This window comes from Physcomitrium patens, chromosome 1, assembly GCF_059467195.1.
Source record: "Physcomitrium patens ecotype Gransden chromosome 1, ASM5946719v1, whole genome shotgun sequence".
Lineage (NCBI taxonomy): Eukaryota > Viridiplantae > Streptophyta > Bryopsida > Funariales > Funariaceae > Physcomitrium > Physcomitrium patens.
Window position 1 is genome coordinate 28,466,396 of NC_143410.1, and position 23,093 is coordinate 28,489,488.

The 23,093-nt window shown below is 35.6% G+C and overlaps 3 protein-coding genes across 4 annotated transcripts; 1 reads left to right on the forward strand and 2 right to left on the reverse strand.

The window, feature by feature from the left end:
• The first annotated feature begins 2,137 nt into the window (after positions 1-2,137).
• Positions 2,138-5,952, forward strand: LOC112292231 (uncharacterized). Its single transcript, XM_024540515.3, has 7 exons — positions 2,138-2,508; positions 3,013-3,373; positions 3,686-3,832; positions 4,021-4,164; positions 4,450-4,776; positions 4,901-5,131; positions 5,282-5,952. The coding sequence occupies exons 2-7, from the start codon at positions 3,020-3,022 to the stop codon at positions 5,567-5,569; spliced, it is 1,491 nt and encodes a 496-aa protein (XP_024396283.1). The 5' UTR covers positions 2,138-2,508; positions 3,013-3,019; the 3' UTR covers positions 5,570-5,952.
• Positions 5,953-9,650: 3,698 nt separating this feature from the next.
• Positions 9,651-13,277, reverse strand: LOC141045251 (uncharacterized). Its single transcript, XM_073538572.2, has 6 exons — positions 13,094-13,277; positions 12,557-12,966; positions 12,271-12,339; positions 11,678-11,837; positions 10,932-11,288; positions 9,651-10,193 (listed from the first exon to the last, which is right to left on the reverse strand). The coding sequence occupies exons 1-4, from the start codon at positions 13,275-13,277 to the stop codon at positions 11,811-11,813; spliced, it is 690 nt and encodes a 229-aa protein (XP_073394673.2). The 3' UTR covers positions 9,651-10,193; positions 10,932-11,288; positions 11,678-11,810.
• Positions 13,278-15,454: 2,177 nt separating this feature from the next.
• LOC112281660 (uncharacterized) lies at positions 15,455-18,413 on the reverse strand. 2 transcript variants are annotated; one of them, XR_016506167.1, is made up of 3 exons: positions 17,379-18,413; positions 16,832-17,173; positions 15,455-16,337 (listed from the first exon to the last, which is right to left on the reverse strand). XR_016506167.1 is itself a non-coding variant. In XM_024518434.3 (2 exons), the coding sequence occupies exons 1-2, from the start codon at positions 17,583-17,585 to the stop codon at positions 17,039-17,041; spliced, it is 342 nt and encodes a 113-aa protein (XP_024374202.1). In that variant the 5' UTR covers positions 17,586-18,413; the 3' UTR covers positions 15,455-17,038. The 2 variants fall into 2 exon arrangements, 1 of the variants encoding a protein (XP_024374202.1); XM_024518434.3 differs by having other exon boundaries at positions 15,455-17,173.
• Between the last annotated feature and the right edge of the window lie 4,680 nt (positions 18,414-23,093).

Here is a 23,093-nt window from a genome sequence, read left to right on the forward strand (position 1 = left end):
TTCCTTCTCCGACCTCGATGCCAATCTTTCAAAGCTAATATCTCTCTTTTTCACTGTTCGATTGATCTCAAAATTCTCATATATGTAGGAAAATAAGTTTAAAATCCTTACACACAAATTTCACTCCAATCCAACAAGTAGATAGCAAGAAATCTTAAAAACCCTTACTAGACCAAAAATTCTACTTTCTTAGACCTTGACCCACTTAAACCTCAATAATCCTCAATTCAACTATTAGATCAAGCTAAAATTCACAATACATATTAAGCACAATTAAAACCATTAATCTACAAAATTTCATTAGTAGATCTATTATAGAACTCTCAAAATTGCTCAAAACGTCAATCCTATTTTATTTCACAAAAATCCAAGTCATCCAAAACAAACTTGACTTTATAAAGCCCTTACAAAATCATTAAAAATTCAAATAATACAAAAAATACACTTATACAAACTTTATTTAGTCTGCTATCAAAATCCACTCTTTTATCTCCAAAAGAACCTCGGAGTTGCTATAGGTGCTTGGTTTTGTGCCTTGGGATCTGATTTTGATCCAAGTTGATAACTTGCCTTCCTTGAGTATCAAATTTTATCTTTTTGAGTTAATTTTTGTTAAAATCAACTTCTAACTTCCTCATATAAATGTTCATATTCTTTATTTTTCTAATCTATTTTATTTTGCCTTATTTATGGTCCAACAAAGTAAATAGAAGGCCATTTTGTAAAAGGCAATATTGGTACTTTTTACTTTTACTACCCTTTTAACTATTAACTATATTTCTAAGAAAATTTGTTCTAATAATTTGAACTAAGTTCTCTAATATTATAATAATTTCTATACTTTTTCACCTATTAGTCGTATTACATCACGACAACGTTTTTAGAAGTCCTATAGAATGTCACCAAATAGATCCTAAGTAGATAATATATATAGGAACAAGAGTGAAGCCTTCTTCACTCTTGTCAACTCCTTTCTTGCTTCTAGTCTAGTTTCAAGAGTCTCTAGTTTCTTTATCTTTTTGCAATATCCATTCTAGTGTCTTTTTTAATATACATACTTCTCTATTTCTATTTTTTCATATTTCTTTGAAAAAGTCTCACTTGTTTATTTTCTTTCATTGAATTCTTGTTCTTGACATTTACAAAATTTGCTTATTTCCTTCAGAATTAGGTCTTTGTTTATTATAATTTCTTATGGTTTTGTTCTTGAAAGCAAACTAATATAGCTACATACAAATCTTGGAGGGAGAGCCTCACCTAATAATAACCAAGTTGGATATGGAAGCATGTTCTTGCAATGTAAATAGTAAGATGTTAACATTTCATACTCTTCTTCCAAGTCCTTTGGAAGGTGAATTGTGGGACCATCACATGTTGCAATTTCATAAATTAAAGAACATAAAAGTTTGAAATGCAAATCATTTGTTCTTTATATGCAATTTGTTTTCAAACTATTGCAATGTAAGTTAATCAAAATTTTCAAGGTATTGTCATGAGTGATAGTTATTTGTCCTATTATAATTATGATTTTGTGTCTTGTTGCACCAATCTCATTGTTTTCAAAATATGATGACTATGTGTAGATACACAAGAATTATTGATAATCGCCACATATTATCTTAGATATTTTTAGAAGCATATATTTTCTCAAGACAATAGAAATATAGAAAACACACAGTTTGCAATGTTTTTATAAAAAAAATTCATGAACCCAAAAGAATGCACTTAACATTTTATGCCATGTGCATACAAAACCAAAAGAATGATCTTAAAGTTCTTTTTACTTACAAATATGGCAACATTCAAACATAACACAGACGCTTTTTAACTATTAAAAGAAAAGATATTATAACCAACTAATAAAGACCCCCCATGAGAAAGGTGGCAGAAGGGGGTGGATGCTGACGAGGCAGCCAGGAGGGTAAGAATGAACGGAGCGCCGTGGACAAGCACGACGCTGAGGTGGAAACGAAGAGCCGTGAGGTGGACGAAGCCACAGCACAGCGTGGCGGTGGGACCGGACACGTCAGAATCGAACAAGGCGCCACGTCAGCTGACGAGACCCGAATGATGTCGACCCACCACCTCAGTAGCGTTGCTTGCCCCGCCCTCTGGCAAAGCCCGTTTTGAATAGCGAAGAAGAAGAAGAAGCTCTTATTTCCATGGCCCTGCACCTTGTTGTCTCTTAGCCTCGGCGATCTTCTTCTTCTCTCGGACGGCGATTTAGCTACACACGGATCGAGTAATTCTTGTTCCAATTCCCTATTCTGCATGCAGACGCTCCGCTTTCCGTATCGGGTTCACAACCGCCGCTATAATTTCTTGTTTGCGACGGAGTTCATGAGGGTGAGGGAACTACGAGAGCAGGTGGATTGATTTTTATCACCTCTTGCGATTGGAGGGCTTGTGCTGGCTTGGTGGAGTCTGCGTGAAGCGTTGGAATTGTACTTGGCCGCTGCGTGACGTTGCGATTGTATACGTTTCATCTCTTCTTCTTTTTTTCTGCAGGTTCGTGGTTTCGTTTTGTTGTGGTTTGGAGTAAGTGGACTTATGTGTTTGGAAATTTTATTTTTGTGCGTTTGGATTTGGTTTAGTTACATGCTTTGTGGAAGGAGGGGGTATGGAAATCGGGAAGGTTGATGGTAGTTGTTTTTCTAGACCCTTCTCTTCCATCGGTTGTGCGCTGAGGACATCATACTTGTATGCGGTCATACGAATTCCTAAGGAATTTCGTTAGAATATCGATTGCTGACCTCATCTGCTGCTAGCACAAGCTTCTCAATGAGAAGTGTTCAGTCAGTTAGCAGATATCGTTTGTCCCTTGATTCATAAAGCATATTATGTTATATAAACATATAGATACATATATATAGATACACAAATATATATATATATATATATATATATATAGATACTCTTTTCTTTGCGAAACGCTTGTGTGCAGATCTTAATAAAGAAACATGTGATTCTTCTCCTGATCTCTCATATGACTGAAGCCCTTTGTGTCAACAGGTGAAATATGATGATTCCCTTTGTCAGAAGAATAGTCTATAGATCTCGTTCTCTTGCCAAGTACCACAATGAAGCCCTCCAACAACCTGGATATCTTTCTTCTATTTTCAACTTGCAAGGAAGCAGTCCAGCTTTAACTGAGCAGTGCAAATCTGGTACTTTAAATGAAGAATGTCCTGGAGTCCTAGGTGATCTACCTAAAAATGGAACCATCTGCGGTCATCGCATGCATAGTACGATAGGGTTTCGAGTTGCGGAGCCATTACGGCAAGGGATGACAGAGATGGTGCCCGACTTGGCTTCTTTTCCATCAAATCTTCGCTACGAGGACCTGGTCATTACAAGATCGAAGAGCTTACAGGTTTGGGTCCTCTGAAATTGGAGAGATAATAGTAGAGATCAAATGTATATCTGCATGTCTAGCAAACCATTCTCTCCCAACTAGTATCATGGCTTTGGGGGCTGAAGAACCCAGGGTGTGAACTGGGAATGTTGGAACCCTCAAACTTTGCTAGGCATACTGTGGTTACAGCCGAGAAGTCCTTTAGTATTTTGGCAAGTGGTTCAGAAACTTCTAATTCATCCGAATTTTATGTTTGTCATATGAATTGCTGACCATCTCCTAGGACTTCATTTTCGATATAAAATTAATTTTTGGTGCAATGTATGGTAGGTGAAACCCAGATTAGACGCGAGTACTTTAAAGTTTGGAGCAGTATACACTGACCACATGCTACAAGCTTCTTGGAAGGATGGTCTTGGTTGGTCGGCCCCTTCGATTGATCCGCTTGGCTCTATTTCACTTCACCCATGTGCACAGGTTAGTGTCCTATCCTGGGTTTAGACGTTCATCGTGAGTTCAGTGGAGGAAATTAAACTATTTGCGAGCCCTCGAGACTGTCCTTTCTTTAGGCAGTGAGTCGGATTGTTAAAGGATCTACAGATGCTAAGATATGAGTCAATTGTAATTCATACGATGCTTATTGAGAGGATTGGAATTTCCTCCAGGTGCTACACTATGGAGTTGAATGCTTCGAGGGTATGAAGGTCTACAAGGGGAAGGATGGTCAATTAAGATTGTTCCGGCCTGAGATGAACATGGATCGTTTGGCTCGTTCTGCTGCTCGTCTTACCTTACCTCAATTTGACAAGGTCGGAAATCTGAACTAATCGATAGGTGGAGATTATTCTATGCACGATGTGCCGTTGATTCGATTCATTACAAACTTGATGTGTACCATAGTTATTTAATGCAAAATTTTATGAGAATATCTACAGCACAGGGTTGTTCTGGTCATTCAGATTAAAATTTCAATTACTGCTTCTTTATTTCAAGTCGAAATTTGTAAATAATTATTTAGGGTAAATCTAGGTGATGTATTTCAGGCATACATTGCTACTCAGAACCTGAACATTTGTCGTCTTTTTTCTCTGCAGTTAGAGTTGCTGGAGTGTATAAAGGAGCTCGTGCGGGTGGAGCGGGATTGGGTTCCTGATGAAGAGGGGTTTTCGGTTTACATTCGACCGACTATGATTGGTACCCACCCGTTTCTAGGTGTCTCTCCGACCAGAGAAGCGATGCTATATGTCATTCTCTCTCCAGTTGGTCCGTATTTTCCTAGCGGCTTGAAGCCAATCAAACTTTATGTTGAGACAGAAAATGTGAGAGCCTTTCCTGGAGGTGTTGGAGATAACAAGATTGGTGGTAATTACGCCACAACTATATTGCCTCAGCTGCGTGCTTCTCATATGGGCTGCTCGCAAGTACGTCACATGTCTATCACTTGCCTATTTCACTTGTTTTAGCTGAAATGGCTCTTATGAAAATAATTCAGTTCTTCCGACAATATGGTTAATAAAATCTTTTTTATGTTTGTGAACTTCGCAGGTACTGTATGTGCTACAAGATGGAATGTCTGAGGGAGGCCTAGTTGGAGAGTCAGGGTCAATGAACATGTTTTTCCTCATTCGGCAAGAGGGGGAGGACGGGGAACTGGAACTTGTGACTCCTCCATTGGATGGTCTCATACTTCCAGGGGTTACGAGAGATACAGTTATTAAACTCGCACAGGGATTTAGAGACATAAAAGTGTCTGAGAGACCTCTGCATTTTGATGAAGTGAGTTTTAATTGTGGTTTGATGTAAGGTTTGTAACGTCACAAATAGGTGTACGGATCTCTTAAAACCAAAACATTGTTTAATTAGAAGCACTCATGAATTTGAAATTATTACGTCTTGAGCTGCTTTTGACACGATGGACATGTGCAGGTGGAGCGAGCCTCGGAAACTGGTCGCTTACTGGAAGTGTTTGGTACAGGCACAGCGTGCATGATTCAGCCCGTAATGAGCCTTACGAAAAAAGATCACACCGAAATAAAGATTCCATTTAATGCTGATGCTGCCAAATACTGGCTTGCGAAGCCACCTGGAACAGGTTTCACGCTGAATTCTTTTATGGAAGAGCCCTTCAGCCTTTGTGGCCGTCTCAGCAGATCACTCCTTGATGTGCAATATGGGCACGTCGACAGCGAGTGGTCAGTTGTAATTGACCCATGAACAGTTTCACAACAGCAGCAATGTACAAAACAAAAACACATGGTTACACCACCTCAAAGGAGTAATTTTGTAAAAAAAAACCTCGTCAAATACGTCAGAAGTATTTCGTTTGGAGAGATAGTTTTCTCGAGTGAAGAAGCTCTGACTGGGCACCTCACAATCCCTGAGGAAATGTTTTCACTATACCAACCCTATTTTAGGGACTGCATAGTGAAGCTTTACTATGCATAGAATTTTATGGATTTATATCGGTCTTCAATGTCTATAGAATTACCATGCATAGAATTTCAAACTGATGAAATCCTTTCAGTCAATGTTTCAAAAGTAACACAATGTATTATTGTAAGTTGAATTAGAATGCAAAACATTGGTTCAGTATTAAATCAGGTTTCCATTTGTGCGACAGTAAGAAGCATTGTTGTAAAATACAATGACATTGAAGACCAAAATAAAGTAATAAATAAATTATTTTTTACAATTTGGATTTAGATATGATTTTGTCAGAAGAAGTGTAACTCTAATTATAACTTATATTTTTTGAAGATAAATTTTATCAGAATTTTTTAATACATATTTTCATTTTAAAATGTTTAAAACTCTATTATTAACAAAATAAATTAATCTATAGCAAAAACAGATTGAAAATAAAATTAAAATAATTAAAATTAAAAATCTAATTAATTACTGCATATCAAAATTTGGAGCCTATAAAGAAGTTTTTTAAAGATCTAAATAGAGATTGTTATTGATAAATAATATTTAATATTTTTATGCGAACTTAAATAATATTAAGTTTTATAAATATTTTTTTACTATTTTTATTTATTTTTACAACTTCTCAAATAAAATATAGGGTTATATTTAATATTTAATATTTAATTTTATTAAATACTTTAAAAAATAATTTTAAAAATATTATATATTTTATTTAAGAAAAGATATCATATATATATATATATATATATATATCCCTCAAATATGTTGAAATAACAAGAATATCTCTATATCCTTGATTATAGTAAATATATCTCTCAAATTAGTGATAATAGCAAATATATTATTATTGGTGATAAGTTATCACCAATGTTTCTTGTTTAGTTGCCATTTGGGGCTCAAACCACAAGCTGCCCAAATTTTGTGGCACATCTTTTTGGCTTTTCAAGAATTGAAAAAAAAAAAAAAAAAAAAAAAAAAAGAAATCCTCTTTATCTTTGGTTGATTTGTAGACCACGCCTTACATTGTAAATTCTTGGCAGTGCTTGGCTAGTAGCAATTTTTAGAACAACACTTGTACTTTTTGAAGAATCTTGTGGCAAAAAGAGATCACAACAAAAGCTTATAGCAATTACCTGAATACATGAATGTTATCAAAGTGCTTGAATGGAAGTGAAATAAGTAGGAACAACCATCTAAAAGGGGTGAGAGGACCAATTTTTGTTTTGAATTTCTGGTTGATGTCACAAGTGGCAAGATGGATCCACGAATAATGGTTCAAGTGGTACAGGGTGCTTTGCTTATTGCCAATGCGTTGTTGTGTAGTAACAGCCATCAAGTGAAAGAAAAAAGGAAAAAAAATTATTATAGAGGAGCTTCAATAAAAATATTTTAGCAAATTATCTTGGAAATATAGATAATAGACAAGGAGGTAGTAAAAAAATAAATAAGTGTTAATATTACCTTTTTTTAGAAGATACTTCTACTTACTTTGTAGGGGCAAAAATGAACCAAATCAAAATAAATGAGATAAATAATTGATATAGACATCTTTAGGAAGAAGTTAAGAATAGGTTTTAGCAAAAATTACCTCAAAGTACAAAGAATTGATACCCAAAGAGGACTAGTTGTGAACCAAGGTCGAAATCAGGCCCCAAGGCACAAAACTATGCACTTGTGGCGACTCCAAGATTCTTTGGTTGATCAAAGAGTGGAGTTTGAGAGTAGGCTTCTGAGAATATTTTTGAGAGTTGATTTTATGTGATTTCAAGGAATATTGAGGTTTTGAGGGCTTTTCAAAGTAAGAAATGTATTTGGTGGATTTTGATTTTGAAAAATTAAAAGAAGTTCACAATTTTAAGGATTTTGTGAGTGTTGTAGCATATTAACAAGTGAAATTTTTTCAATCTATCATTGTATTTGTCTTAAATGTATTTGTAAATTTTAATATTAATCAAATAATTAGATTAACAATTACAAGAGTTTTTGTGGGTTATGGTCTCAGATAACTGAAATTTATAGTCAATGAAGATTTTTGCAATCTTGAAATATTTATTATTTTAATTATAGTAAAAATTAGTGATAGTTATTTGGACTTAGAATTCTACACACCAACCAATGTTTGAAGAAATTGAATACCTCAGCAAGGAGAAATTGCTATAAGAATATTAACATCTAGATTAGAGAAGGAGGGTGGTCAACATCCAAGCAGGTTAGAAGCTTTTTTCTTTTGAATTGGTGAATTTGATTTTTTTTCAAAAAAATTATGCTTGTTAATTGCTTGTGAATTAAGATATGAGTGAAATTTTAGTGAAGAACAATGGTTCAATTAATATTTATTGAGGTTTTAAAACAAATATAGTAATTGATTAAAATTTACTAAAGATTTTCTTAGGATTGTTTAGGATTTGTTTAGGATTTAGGATTTGATTAGGGTTTAGAATTTGGTTAGGATTTGATTAGGATATGAATAGGATTTGGTTAGGATTTCATTAAAGTTTGGTCTAGAATTTAGGATTTGGTTAGGATTTGATATGGATTGCATTAAGATTTGATTAGAACTTTTCTAAGATTTACTTAGGATATATTTAGGATTTATATTTTTTAATACTTCTTTAAGGTTATTGTCATTTTTTTAAGGTTTTTATTTATTTTTTCTTTAGGATTTCTTGATTATTATTATTTTTTGAGATTTAAGTGTATTCTGTGTTGTCTATTTTGAGAGAGACCAAATTATTATATTTATTTAAATTATATTTTTGTGATACTACTCTTAAAAAAAAATAAAAAATAAAATAACAACAGTCAATTTCTACTTCCTAATAAGCATTTAGAGATCTATTACATTGATTTATTACTATCATACAATTATTGCAATTCCTCCATTTTTTTCCATTAACTAGTATGTTGCTGTAAACTAACTGCTTCTATTTCGACACAATTCCTTTACGGCATCAAGTCTTCTTATTCTCTCTGTTTCCTTCTTGCCGAAGGTTCACGACACATTTTTCAAAAGATAGAGTGTGTCGGTGGTGTCGGTGATGTCAGGACCTGAACTGGGTTCACGAACTGGTCGCCAAAAGTTGCATCTTTGAACACACTGAAGCTGGTGAAACCTAGTGTTCCGACCCTAGGTGTTAGTGGCCCAGGTTGACTGAGCCGACGTCCGAATCACTGTCACGCGTTTCGTCGGAACGTGGATAAGTATTTGGTCTGTATGGGATAACCCAGTTGTGACAAAGTCGGTAATTGGAAAAATGTAATGGGAGCCTTACAGTACGATAGGTTTTGCCTCGGCTACTCGGAAGAATCAGACAAAAGGATGCAGAGATCGGTCCACAAACTTCGAAAAGGAAAGGGAAAACCGGCTGAAAACTTGTGCTCATCATCAAGCGACGACTTGAAGAAGCAAAGACTTTACTAGCAGAGAGTCGGAACGCTCACCAACAACAACAAAAGTGTGTTTTGTCGTGTCATGTCACGCGTTCTGCAGCATCTTTTAGAGTTTTTCCGAACTGCGAACTTGCTACTGCCTTCCACAAGACATGCACTGGAAAAGTCTGGTGATTTATTATAACTACTACTGTGTTCTTATATGTTTACCACTTAGAGTAACATACTTTTGTTCATTTCCGAAAAATAATCATGTTTGTTTAGCAAATTATATCTGTATGTTTTAATACGCTAAGTAAAGAAATTGTGTGAGGTAACGACCCGAAATAAAGAAACAATGAAACAACGATATCCGTTGGAGGGCGGCATACATTGCTGGAAAGCCTTATGAAAAGCATTTAGTTCACCGTCAGCAAATTAGACAGATAACCAATGATGCATTTGAAAGCAAAAGAGATGGATGTAGTCCGCACGCTTTTATAGTAAATACTCATATATTACATCTTATTCGAATACAAGGATAGCTTTGATGGTAGCGTGCATACCAACACATAAATGAAGAGGCATAAACAGTACAAATAAATAAGGAGACCAACGATATAGTAAAAGATAACATGGAATGCATAGATCTGACAGACATCTGTTCAGCAACGTAGCTAGTAATCAGTTTGTCCTATTGTACTTAACAAGGAACATGAATACGGCTGCCACTTGACAGAGACTCCAGCTGCATCTTCAACTGCATTGAGAGCAAACCCAACAATTTAACCGAAGGGAGCACCAAAACAGCCTGCAATCTCTTAGAATTTGATGTTTTTGTGTTAGAATGCAGGAATAGCTACACCAACAAAAGACAAGACCATGTTCCATAAGAGATTGAAGACCTGTGCAAAGATGTCCAACAAGTTGGTCTTGACTCTAACCTCAGAGGGGTTTCCTCAGGAACCCCCCGAACAACCGAGAATGTCGTTGAAGATTACACATCGTTCACATGATTGGATTCCGACGGTTTCGTAGACTGCAACAACCAAACAATAAATTGTTTGAATTCAAGCAGTAATTTTTATATCCCTCATTTCCAAGTTACTCCCACAAAATCTAACTTGAAATTCTAGAAGACGAAGTAGAAAAAGATCGACAGTACTTTGCAAAGAGATCATGCAATCTGCACAATCAATTCGTGCCCAGTACAACGCTTGGCGAGCACGCCTGTGAGTGAATTGGACACACACACACACACAAAAGGAATAAATAGAGTGCACTTAGTGCTTACTCAACATTCTCCTGCACACCATGTAGATGTAGCTAGCCCAAATACACTTAGGCTAATCCTGATATGAATACAATATAAGTTAAATTATTTGACACACTTGCTGCCTGATGGTAATGACCAATTGTCTCACGTCCTCCACAAGCTACGTTCTAAATTATTCGAGCCACAAGTCTGTTACACATTGCACAAGTGCCCAAAGACTGTCTAGTTAGAGAATGGGTGATGGTTCTTCATCTCCTTGCAGCTCCATACCGCTCGACTCCTGCTACAACACCTGCTTTGTAACCTATTTTTAAACAAGCTCTTTCAGAAGACTTTGAAAAGCTACACTCCTATCTTGAGATTTCTAAGACTGAAACCTCATCAGAAACAATTCTGCACAGCAGTCGCACAAATCCACTAGCCTACGTTTTAGTAAAGAGGTGGATAGAGAGAGAACCAAGGGTACGGAAGCGAGAAAAAAAAAGGCAGAAATTTACACACCTTACCCGCAGTAGCTGGAGCTGTTCTTAGATCTACAATGCCCGAAGAGGGATGTTGAGTGAGCTGCCCATGATTGCTGTGTGGAGCCATACTGATCTTTGCACTATTAGCCTCGAGCTTGGGCGAGGAGCCTTTGACATATAGAGTGGGTTGTGGCTTATTTTCAAACCGCCCCACCGATGGATACGTAGCCATGTTGCCTCGAGGGGGACGCCAAGGCTTTGTTGAGGAACCGCTCCCATGATTAGACATATTTCTCCTACTCCTATTCCTTTGCCAAACCAAGATCTCTATAAACTAACTTATGCAGGAAAGCAGGCAGCCCGCTAGGCACACGATTCCCTTCAGCACTTCAAACTGCAATCCAATCATGCCGATGATGAAGGGTGTCAGAAAAACCCCCAAACTTGAGGGATACACTTCACAAAATGACAACAATGAAGCATTTAGTTCAGCCCAACGATTTTGGACACTACAATGTTCAGTCTAAGCAGCATTACCAAACCTTGGTGTCTCTGCCATCCTCGAGTAATATCCATCTCCACTCAGAAATTAGTAGTAAGTTTGACAAGCTCAAAGAGGTTTTAGCTGAAATTTTTATTCCTTTAGGGGTAGTGAATTCAAAACCTTGAGAGCTTTCTGCTTGGAATCCCCAGGAATGGACCACAAAAACGACTCTTGTTTAGTTGATTTTAGTTAGTATTTGAACGAGTAAGAGTTCAGATTGTGATGTTCCCGCCACTCACCCACATACACAACCGACAAGGACCTGGTTCTGAGACAGTGTCTAAAACCCATCCTTGCTCAGTGAAAACTCTTCCAGATTCTAAATTCCTCCACCCGTCATCTCCGCACCGATCTCACCACTTCCTCACAAAATCAACATTCTTTGCTTTGCGTCATCTCCTGGAAAACACATGGGAAAGAGAAAACTAAAATCATATCGTGAGACTACAGAACACACAACAGAAGAAAGTTGCATCTGAATACAGAGAAATTTCAAATGCCAGAGCGACGTAGAAAGGTTGTTCTCCATCACTTCAGGAACGAACTCAGACCAACAGAGGATAGAGAGCCAACAATGAACGTCCTGCGCTCCCACAATGCAATCATGATCCTCGTATCAAGGCTCTTCTAAATAAAACGCCACCACTATGCTAATTACCACTCCGAGGCACCACTGACGTTGTTGCGGAGACTTTTGTACGCGTGTGCCCGGATCGTACCGATCCATTCACGGAAAAACCAAGAAAAATTGGAAAAGCCGAAACAACAACAACAACGCAAATCCATAATCGGACGTTGAAACGAGGTACAGAGGAATATTTCTACGACCTACGTTGTCACCAATGGCAGCACAGAAATCCCCGACCAGCACCCAGCGCACCGCAAGAATTTGAATCACTCCCTGCAGTTCAAGCCCAACCCGAGCACATTGACGAGATCACGCACGCCATCCAAACGACCCACATCCAATCACCAAGCCGAGCGCAGCGCACCACACCACACCGAGCAAGCACCCAACTGTTCATAGTCTGTTCCACCGGTTGCAGAATGCAACCACACAAGACGCGTACAAAAAAAATTCCAACCCGAGGGAGAGAGTGAGACAAACCCATGTGTACCAGAATCGCCGCTTCTCCGCCCACAAGCCAATTGACACCGGGGAAGAGAAATCCAGGTCTCCTCCGCATCCGCAACGCTCCGCACAAGCCGAGGGGGGTGGGGGGTAGAAAGGGGGAAATTGTCAAATTCCAGGTTGAGCTAAGCAATCTGGTCACATCCCAGCAGAAACGAAACGAGAACAGCAGGCTGGATGCATGGTGGGCTACAGAAGCAGCGCGAGAAGCAGAGACACGGATCCAATTATGGGAATGGATCGTAGGCCATGAAATGGAGCAGAGAGAAGCAGAGAGAGCGCGAGAGCGGTAGCAGTGTTTGGTCAGGCAGGCAGGCAGCCCTGGTGCAGCACCCCAGCAGCACAACTCAGCATCAGCAGTATAGGAGTAGACCTTAGCCTCCCTTTGCCTTTCGCCTTAGTTTTCCCCTTCCCCCTCTCTTCCTCCATTCCTCCCTCTTCCTTTCCCCTGTCTACCCCCTTTTTCCCCTTGTTGCTCAGACCTGGCGCTGCTGCTGCTCCGGCCACCGCCAGGAGGCCCCACCGCCCTGTGCTGCTTGCGGCCTTCTACGCCAGCAGGGCCCGCCCACCTCGCCTACTCGGCCTCCGACCTGGACAATCCCGGGGCGGGAGGGGGCGGGCTTAGGGATGATGCGGTTACCCGTGCCCGATGACTCATCTGAGTCCATCCATGTGTTCATTCGTTGTGCATATCCTCTTTCTTTCATTCATTTATTCATTCTCCCTGTCCGAATGCTGCGGTAGAGGAGGACAATTTCGCAGTGCCTTCCTTCATCTTTCCGCTCACTTCACTTGGTGAGGACGGTGGCCCAACTGCAAAGAGCCACTTTCCCTTCTCATGGGGGTGGGGGCGAGGTGGTACTCTCAACTGTACGAGTCCACCCCCCCCCCCAAGAAAAATAAAAAATAAAAAATAAAGTTGAAAAGTTAAAAAGCCACGTATTGCCTTTTTCGACTCGACCCTATTTCCACATAGTGCGCTTCTCGAAAATTAATTGATTGTTGTTGTTTTTGAATTTTTCTTTTGTTTTTTGTTTTGTTTGTTTTTTTATTCGAAAGAATCAATGCCAATTGTTCCCATGTCATTGTGTTGATCTTCGGTCGTTCATGTAACATTTTGATGGCTAAATTTTTGGTAGATACTCACCTATTGAACAAAATTCTTTGATGTATAATAAACTCTATTTGGTGTGAGATTATACAATTTTTTGAGTTAATTAATTTGAATGAACATGACACCCTAAAAATAAATAAAAGTTTAGTTATAAATCAAGATTTGTGCATAGCTTGTACAAAAGCATTAGCTAATTTTTTTTCTTTGAACACATCTTTAGGTAAATATTTTACCATTTGAATGTTTCTGCACTTTTTGGTGTGAACTTAATGTGGTTACAAGGTCTTTTAGCATTGTAGTGTTATTCCTCCCTTTCTAAACATTTTAACTCACTTGGTCCTTAATTTTTTATATTCTTACATTGATAAATAAATACATATATATATATATATATATATATATATATATATTAAATTTTATATTTCTAAATGTAGACTATTTTTATTATCAAATTAATTATAAAAATTACTGTATTACAAATAAATTTTATTAGTTGCACAAACTTCTTTTGACATTGTTGCTTTCCTTGAATAAATTTCTCAATTAATTGATCAAGGTATTATTAATCAGTAATATCTTCTACATGCAAAATACCAACATTTTCAATCTCAATTTTATGTTTAGGAATCAAAGTATTGAATTTTTCTCTAAAGATTTTAAGATTTGTATTTCTTAAGTTCTATTTAAAAGTTTTTCTAAATGATTTATATATTTTATAAAGCATACATACAATTCGAGCATATATACAGTTTACATATTGTTTTTTCACATATCTGAGCAGGCTTCTTCCACCTTGATCTATTAGCTACAAAGCTTGTGTTGTATTTAATATGTGATGTATTTTTGCCATATAATACATTTTTTTTTCTTTATTTTTTTTATTACAATTTCATACTAAGTTTAAAACATGAACAGTTTAGTTCATAATAAAAGAAAAGAAATAAATAATTATAGAGCTTCACTATACCAAATATCAAGTCCTTATATATATATATATATATATATATTCATCCATATCCATATTAGTGAAATAATTTTGTTCCCTTGAATACACCATACATTTTTTTACATGGAATGTATAATATCTCTTTTATTATAGTTGTGCTTTCAAATTCGGTTCATAGTAATTTCAGAAATGCAAATAATCTCAATAAATAAATAATGTTTTTGTTGCATCAAAAAACTACTAAAACATTACTGTATATAAAAAATTCTTCCAATTAAAAAAAGATATTAGTACCATCTGGACTTTAATATACTTTGTTCTTTAAATATTGGAATTATTTTGGGATTTTTAGATAAACATATAAATGTATATATATATATATATATATATGTGTGTGTGTGTGTGTGTAAGTGTGTAATAATTAGAAGGTCCAGAATGACCTTGAACCACCAAAGGATCATAGATTGCAACAAAGAGGTTGATAGTTCAAATCAAATGCAAATGTAATCAAATCCAGTTGTAAAAGTCCTACCCATGTTTGATGGATGCCAACATGAAGATAATGACTCTTTGAAGCAATAAATATATATATATATATATATATATATTTTAAATGTCTAGGTTAAAAAATCATATCTCTTGTTAGTACATCTTCATGTTATTATTTATTAGTAGATGGATAAAAAAAAATTCAATGGTTTTGTTTATGCACAAAATTTCAAAAGTATACCAACTTGTAACACATTCACTAATTTTAGATCACAAAATATCATGCATATTGCAAGCTCCAATTGTATGTATATGTATATATATAGATTACCCTATACCACTTAACTTGACAAACTTTTACTTTCACCAGGTGTTTCATATTCATACATTACATATGTCTACTGCTCCTAACTCTTTCCACTCATATGAGGAATACTGTGAAATCTTACTGTGTCTGTAGGAGAAATAGATATAATATTTGTGATTGTAATACTAGTCATATGCTTCAATCCATAAAGATACTTAAATCAAGTCAAGCTATATTACCCATTTCTACCCAATCTCTGCTTGTATAACTTGAAAGAATAACTCATGTTATTCTCACTCATCCTGTGATATGAAACCATTCAACAGAACAATGTTTGTTTGTGCAAATTCTTCTGTGGGCATGTATGGAGGATACAGGTAAGGAGTGATTAAAAAGCAAATGAGGCAACAAAAGTACTGCCTGTTTGTGAGCCTTATAATCTCTATGGGGTTGAAAGAGGTCTCACTACTACTCAATTAAAAATAGGGATTAGGAAGTCTAACCTAGATTCTAAAGACCTGTTCCCCATCTCTTATTATCCAAGTAACTTGCAACAATTAGGACAAGGCTGTTGACAATGGAACTTCACACTCCAGAATATCCTGAATCTCAAAGCATTGAAACAACCAGCTTTTCAAATCCCCTGCCAAATAATGATCAGAATGATAAATACTAGTACAAAAGCTTGTGTGTCATAGTGCTTTATCCAACAGACCACACACCAGTTGAGGTCTTGGAGAATGATGAATCAAAGTCTTAAGGATTGCAGTATCACTCGCAAAACCCTTCCAAAAAATAAAAAGATTGCGTTAATCAGAACCAATCAGATAGATAGATATGTAGCTAGGTAACCAACTTCTCTTATTTACACCATGATCTCCACCTGTTACCATAGATTTGTACCTGATTTTCTGCATGTCAAATACAATACATGGTGTAAAGTAATTCATGGGATCCAACAGTGATTATAACTGTTACTACTTCAAACAGCTAAATATTGCTTTGCACAGGAAACATCAGATTTGAAAGGTTTGGAAGCAAATTAGGACTTGACCTTGGTGAAAACTGACTGAAGAAAAGCACTTAAAAGATTCAGCAATTGGTTAAGAATATATATACATATATATATATATATATATATATACATACATACATATTATGAATAAAAATATGTAAACTGAAACTCACTAGCCTAAGCTTTACAATGACAACATTCACGATTCTTCAGAAGTTGAATTTCATGTTGAAGGACTCCAGGAATTTTAGTGAGGTTTCCACTCTTTTATATTTTTATTTTTTGAGAGGAAGAATGAGATATAATCAAATGGAAACTAATAAGAAGTTGACTGATCATTTCGGTGTCCATATTTGTGGTCTAAAACTTCAAAGACAATTCACAACTTACTGTAGAAGCTGAAATGGTTCTTCTCCTCGCTGTCTTGCAATTCTCCACTCTCGACCCAGCTCTTAGACCTACAATGCCGTGTGCTAGACCCTGCTGATCTTCAGACAAAATAAGCATGCTTCCTCCTTGGATGTTCATGGATTATGTATAGAAATTTTCCACAAAATCGAAATATTTTCTTCGAGTTTGGCAAGAGTATTTCTACGCTCATGGCATTGTGGATCTAAGAGCCAGGCCCAAGGTGCAAACTTCTTCACTCGCTTCTTCTCCGACGAGGTGCACACACATCCAAAGCTGCAAACTCTTCTGTGCATGGTTTGGTTTAACCTTTTCTAGACACAGCTGCACATGATGTAGTATTTAAGTTAAGAGTGCCTGCAGAATATAACAAAGCCGCCGCAAACGTGCAAACAAGATTCACTATACAGTCCTGATGATGTGATTCCGACTTCATTGGCTCATGCCATCAGTTTTAGGGTTTAGAGTTTACGATCTACCGCATTGCAGTTTGCAGAACCAGTCCGGGTGATCATTTGACGCTGCTTACCTCGACGGCTTCGTGCTGGATGACGCATGCCACCTTCATACTCCCTCCGGCGAAGATCAGGGTATCCACGACACCGCTGATCTTTGGTTTCGAATTATCTGACGAACCTCTCTTCAGAAAAACGTGGCCTGGGCTTCTCGATGGCGACGACACCCTCATGCAAGCAGAAAACACGCGCTGGTGTCTGAGATAAACCACAAGCTTCATGACTCCCTCTAGTACTAAATAGGCGCCCGGTTTCGGTGATGTACGCTTCTCAACTGATCTCGTACACTGGTTTGCAGCCTCCGCGGTGCCGCACCTTCAACTGGCCTCTCACGGCATCACTCGTATCGACGTGACCCCCTGTAGATTTGTCCCAGCACGGATATGGGTAGGAAGTCGATTTATGCTCATTCGACCTCCACACACACTGGAAACAGGACCCAAAAAGCCTATCCCGTAGGAGCGCAAGTGTACAGATCAGGACATGCTAGGCTTTCTGTTACTGTTCCTCTGTGACAGCTTGCAAGTGCACTTGTGGGTACATGGATGATGGGTCCAACCGTGATAGTCCCATTGAAAATTTACCAAGATATGAAAAAGGAAACTTGTGGACTGATCAACTCCTGCTGCGTCACTTGCAAATGGCCAGAACAGTTATGTACGCCTTGCTGTGACAATGGGGCGAACGATTCTCCCATTTTTCCGATATGGCCAACTCAGCGACCGTCCTCCATAGCTTCAAAAGGGCCTGAGTACTTGCAGAACTGGATGAGGACAGTTCATAAGTCTATTGAAGGGGTTCGGTTCATGCCACTAGTTCACAGACGTTCTGTCCGTCCAGTACAAATCCCTCTAACCGTCCCCGTCAAAATCACAACTGTTGCAGGATACCCCTGCTGGAGCAGAATAGAGCACAAAGGACATTGTTGACACGTTCCGAAATCCTTAATGACAAGTTGAAGATGAGTCACTGTCCCATTTGAAGCATATTCAGCTTTTGGCAGCAACAGAGTTTTGTTGAAATTATAACGATTACCGCGCTGATCAGCCTCAGGTTCAACACCTGCAGCCTCGAGCAAACCTTCGAAACTGCATGCTCATCAACAGCAAGCCCCACTGTAAGTACTAATGACTCACGTCCACCAAACGTGATCCAGCAATCACAGATCCAGCAATCGCATGCAAGCACTACAGAGTCATTGCATACCAAAGCACCAGGTAAAAGTAGAAGGTAAAAGCAGTAGGAGAAGGATCAAAGGTAACGCCTGTCTGCAAAACACCTTCATACCAAAAGGTCTCCCCCAATCGGGTTTGAATTTCTAGGTCCATTTCGCGGCCAGGGATGCTCCTATCAGCGTGGGAATTGCGACCTTCCCGCGCATCGTCCTGACCTTGTCACCCACCCCACACGAGCACATTTTTCCCCGCACGTCACAGGCGCTTAATATGAGCTATTAAATAATGCCTAGCAAGAGAATGTACAAAACCGAAGCACAAGAACGCCTTTAGATTGACACGAGTTCCCAGCCACAAAAGCACGCCGAAGTGGGAACTAGTGGTGGAGGACTCCCGGTGGAAGTCAGCAGGGGATATTTCTGTGGGGACTACATTCAAGGTTGTAACTGAAGCTCCAGCAGCGTGGTTCCAAGTGGCGTGAACCCAGTGCCCAGCATGTGTCTGAGCAACTGATGATGCTACTCGGCTTGCTATTGCTCGGTTTCCTCACCGTCTCTATCCGACAATCTGCGCTGCCTTGGCAATGGCAGCGTGTCAGCGAGAGGAGAAGGTGATGAGAATCTAATAGTTTATAGATAGCTTAACAGCGAACGAGCGAGATGAGAGCTCTGCCTTCTTGACCTGTTTCACTTCAGCACGGCAGCCCACCTCACCTCCCCGTCTCCTACGCGTCGCGAGCGTCGCCAGCTGGGTCGTCTTCAAGGTTTCATTGCTAGCTAGGACTGAAAATGAAAACGTTTTCAGCCTATTCTAATGTTCATAGTTCGTAGTTCGTATACAATTGTGGAAACCGTATAATTTTCAAAGATTTTAATTGTTTAAGAATTTTGTAACCATTCTATCATATTGACAGATGAAAATTTGAAGGCAACTGCATCTACTTGTCTTGTTGAGAATTTTAAACTCTAAGTGTTAGATCAAAGGTTATTGAAATCCAAGGTTATTGAAATCTAACAAGATAAGGAGCTTGGAATTTGGATTTCAATGGTTAGTAAGAGTTTCTTTTATCTTGAGTTATTTGTTAGCTTGATTGAAGCAAGTTTTTTTGAGCAAGTTTTAAACTTAGTTTTTAACAATTTTGCTAATTTTGAGTGCAAGTGAACAATTTAATAATAAGTTATTGTTGCCGGAAGATCAACATCAAGGTTGGAGAGATGATGGCCAATATCCAAGAAATTAAGGAGCTTCTTCTTACAATTTGTGGATTGGATTCTTTTGTAAATTATTATATTTGTTTTTAACCATTAGATTACAATGTGTGCAAAATTTTAAGGAAGATCAATGGTTTAAAAAATTATTATTGAGATTATAAAACTACCCTAGAATTGGTTAAGGTTGATTAGGTTTTGGATAGGATTTCATTAAGATTTATTAAGATTTTTTCAGGATTTTTTAGGATATATTAGGATTTATTAAGAGTTACAATATAGTTTTTTAGAACTTATTAGGATTTACTAAGAGTTACAATATAGTTTGTTAGAACTTATTAGGATTTATTGAGCATTGCATTATAGTTTGTTTTGATTTTTTTAGGTTTTTTTAAGATTTGTTTTGGAATTATTAAGATTTATTTAGGATTTGAATAGAATTTGGTTAAGATTTGGTTAAGATTACTTTAGAATTTCTTTAAGATTTATTTATATATTTTTTATGAATTATCTAATGATTCTTTAGAATTTGAAAATGATTTGATTATAATTATTAAAATTTAATTAAGGTTTATTTAGAATTTTATTATAAATATTTGGTTTTTTGATTATTGCAAATATAATTTATTTTCTACAATCAAATGCCTACTGCATTCTTATATTAGTTTTTACATAAATCAACTTAATAGAAGAGGTTGTAGTCTCTTTAATCTCTCCCTTCTCCTTCCTCTCACAAATTTAGTAAGCATCAAGCTCCATACAATATTTTTTTAATAATAATTCAATACATGAAAGCATATTTGTTTATTTTTCTTATCTTGAAATCTAATAGATTATAGTTAATTTGTATTTTTTCCTTCATGTCTATATTTTATTATAAAAATACTTTTACCACCTTAAAAAGGCCATAAAATGATTAAAATAAGATAAAATAAGTAAATGGTTGATATGATTGACTCAAAAGTAAAACTAAGTGTAGAATTGTGAAAGGAATCTTAAGATTGGTTGGATTAAAAGCTCAAAGATAATCATATGTGAGTCATGGTCAATATCAAACTCCAACTACTAAAACAATTAGCTAAGGCATTCAAAGATCGATGTATAGAATTGACAAACTAACTTTGAGTTTCTTCTAGAAAAAAATTATTTATTTCATTTTGTTTTGAAATGACTTTGAAAGAATTATTTAAATTTAAGGCTTCTATTGGTAAATAAGGTTTTATATAATAAAATTATACTTAATATTTTTAGTTGATTTATGTATTTTAAGCAACATATTTAATTAGAATTTCTTAAGTATATAATTGATTGTATGAAATAGACATGTGTAAAATTTTATGCTATTAAAATGATGCAAATAAGAGATATCTAATCTTTAATATAAAGAGGTATTAAGTTTAGGATATTTTAGAATTGGCTAGGATTTTTACAATATCTAAAGATATGTTTGTTGAAATGAAATGAAACTTATAAAGCTTTTAGAAGCCTTAAATTTTAAAATTTATTACAATATTTGCCTATATGTTCTAAAACAAGAAGCATATTTATATGTTCTTCAAGCATGTCACAACTTTCTAATGGTTGGACATTGTGGACATAATAAGTTTTTGGAGCATGTATCTAAAGATTTTTAGTAGTTGCAAATGTCAAAGATTGTAAAAGACTTTGTATAGTCATATAACATTTTTTCAAGATTAAAAATTCCTTGTTATTGATTCTATAAACTTCTTTTACCATTACTTATACAAAAACAATCACAATCTACTATTACTATGGATTTTATTATAAATCTTTCAAGTTGAAGTTCATATGTCTCTATATTCATGTTTGTACATTCTTTTGCAAAAATGGAATATTATGTATTATGTACAAAATCTATTTTAGGTAAAAAAAGAGCTAAGCTTTTTTATGATAATGTCTACACTTATAATAGATTATCAGAGAATATTATATCAAATAAAGAGACATATTTTGAATTAAGATTTTGGAGAGTTCTTTTTAAAATATTGAAGGTGGATATAAAATTTTCTTCAACTTTTCATATTTAAATTGATAAATAAATAGAACCAGAGAATCAAGTTTTGAAATAGTATTTGAAATGTAACAAAAACTATCATCAAGACAATTGAACAACTCTTTTGCCATTGCTTGAGTTTGCATATTATAATTTTGTACATTCTTCTATGTAATAAATTTCATTATTGCCAATTATAGTTATCATTCATAACTTAATATTCTTAATTTTTTAAAAGTTGATAATCTTGTAATAAAAGCTTTAGAAAATTATTATTTAGAACTACTTGCAACAATAAAGGCACAATTAAAAGAAGCCCAAGCATGACAAAAGATCAATATGGATGTCTATTGCAAGGAATTACTAAAATTCAACCTAGAAGATAAGATTTGATTACTTTGTCACAATATTAAAACAATTTGTTCTTGATAGACTTGGAACTTTTCTACATGTAAACAAGTCAAGTTATTACTTATCAATAATATCTATTAATATCATATTACATCAATTCTTCCTAAATAATAAATCGAGCATCTAAATGTGGAAAGAAAGTGAAAAGAAAAAAAAATAATTCTATCAAGTCTAATAGAGCTTTAAATAGAATTTAAGTAATTTCTAATAAATCCAATTAAACTTAAATCTATCAAAATAAATTTAAAAAAGTCACAACAATAAATACAAAAAAATCAAGATTTAATCATTAAAAAAAACAAACGAACAAATAATAATAATAATAATAATAATAATAATAATAATAATAATAATAAAACTTTAAAAAACTAAAAATAAATATTTTAAAAAATAAAAGTGACCTAAAATAAATAATAAAAACTAAAAAAAAAAAAAAAAAAAAAAAAAAAAAAATCCTAAAGAAATATTTTAAAAACAATTAACATCACCTCCATTAAAATCCTAATTAAATCATAGCCAAATCTTAGGTCAAATTCTAATTCAAATCCAAATTAAATCGTCACCAAACCATAAATCAAACTTTGATAAAATTTGAATGAAATCCTAAACCTTCAACAAATATTAGCTAAATTCTAGTTAGGTATTAAACCAAATCCAAAGAAAATAATAATCAAAACCAAATTAAAGACCAAATCCAAAACCAAATCTAAAACCAAATCTAAATCAAATCCTAGATCTTAAATAAATTCTTATCAAATCCTATAGCAAAATAGAACCTCAATAACTAATAATTAAACCATTGGTATTAACTACAAAATTTTCTACTTTTTAATATTTTAATTTAAAAAAGCATAAGAAAGATGAAATCAATTGCACATACCAATTGAAAGAAATGTAAGATAATCTAATTAGGTGTTAAAA

Excerpts from the sequence above, each read along its gene's own strand:
- LOC112281660 (XM_024518434.3), bottom strand. The coding sequence starts at position 17,585 with ATGAAGCTTGTGGTTTATCTCAGACACCAGCGCGTGTTTTCTGCTTGC. Across the intron at positions 17,174-17,378 it reads TCCAGCACGAAGCCGTCGAG|CTGTGTCTAGAAAAGGTTAA; the intron begins GTAAGCAGCGTC and ends CATCATGTGCAG.
- LOC112292231 (XM_024540515.3), top strand. The coding sequence starts at position 3,020 with ATGATGATTCCCTTTGTCAGAAGAATAGTCTATAGATCTCGTTCTCTT. Across the intron at positions 3,374-3,685 it reads CAAGATCGAAGAGCTTACAG|GTGAAACCCAGATTAGACGC; the intron begins GTTTGGGTCCTC and ends AATGTATGGTAG. Across the intron at positions 3,833-4,020 it reads CACTTCACCCATGTGCACAG|GTGCTACACTATGGAGTTGA; the intron begins GTTAGTGTCCTA and ends AATTTCCTCCAG.
- LOC141045251 (XM_073538572.2), bottom strand. The coding sequence starts at position 13,277 with ATGAAAGAAAGAGGATATGCACAACGAATGAACACATGGATGGACTCA. Across the intron at positions 12,340-12,556 it reads GCGGAGAAGCGGCGATTCTG|GGAGTGATTCAAATTCTTGC; the intron begins GTACACATGGGT and ends CTTGAACTGCAG. Across the intron at positions 11,838-12,270 it reads GTGCTGCCATTGGTGACAAC|GAGATGACGCAAAGCAAAGA; the intron begins GTAGGTCGTAGA and ends TGTGTTTTCCAG.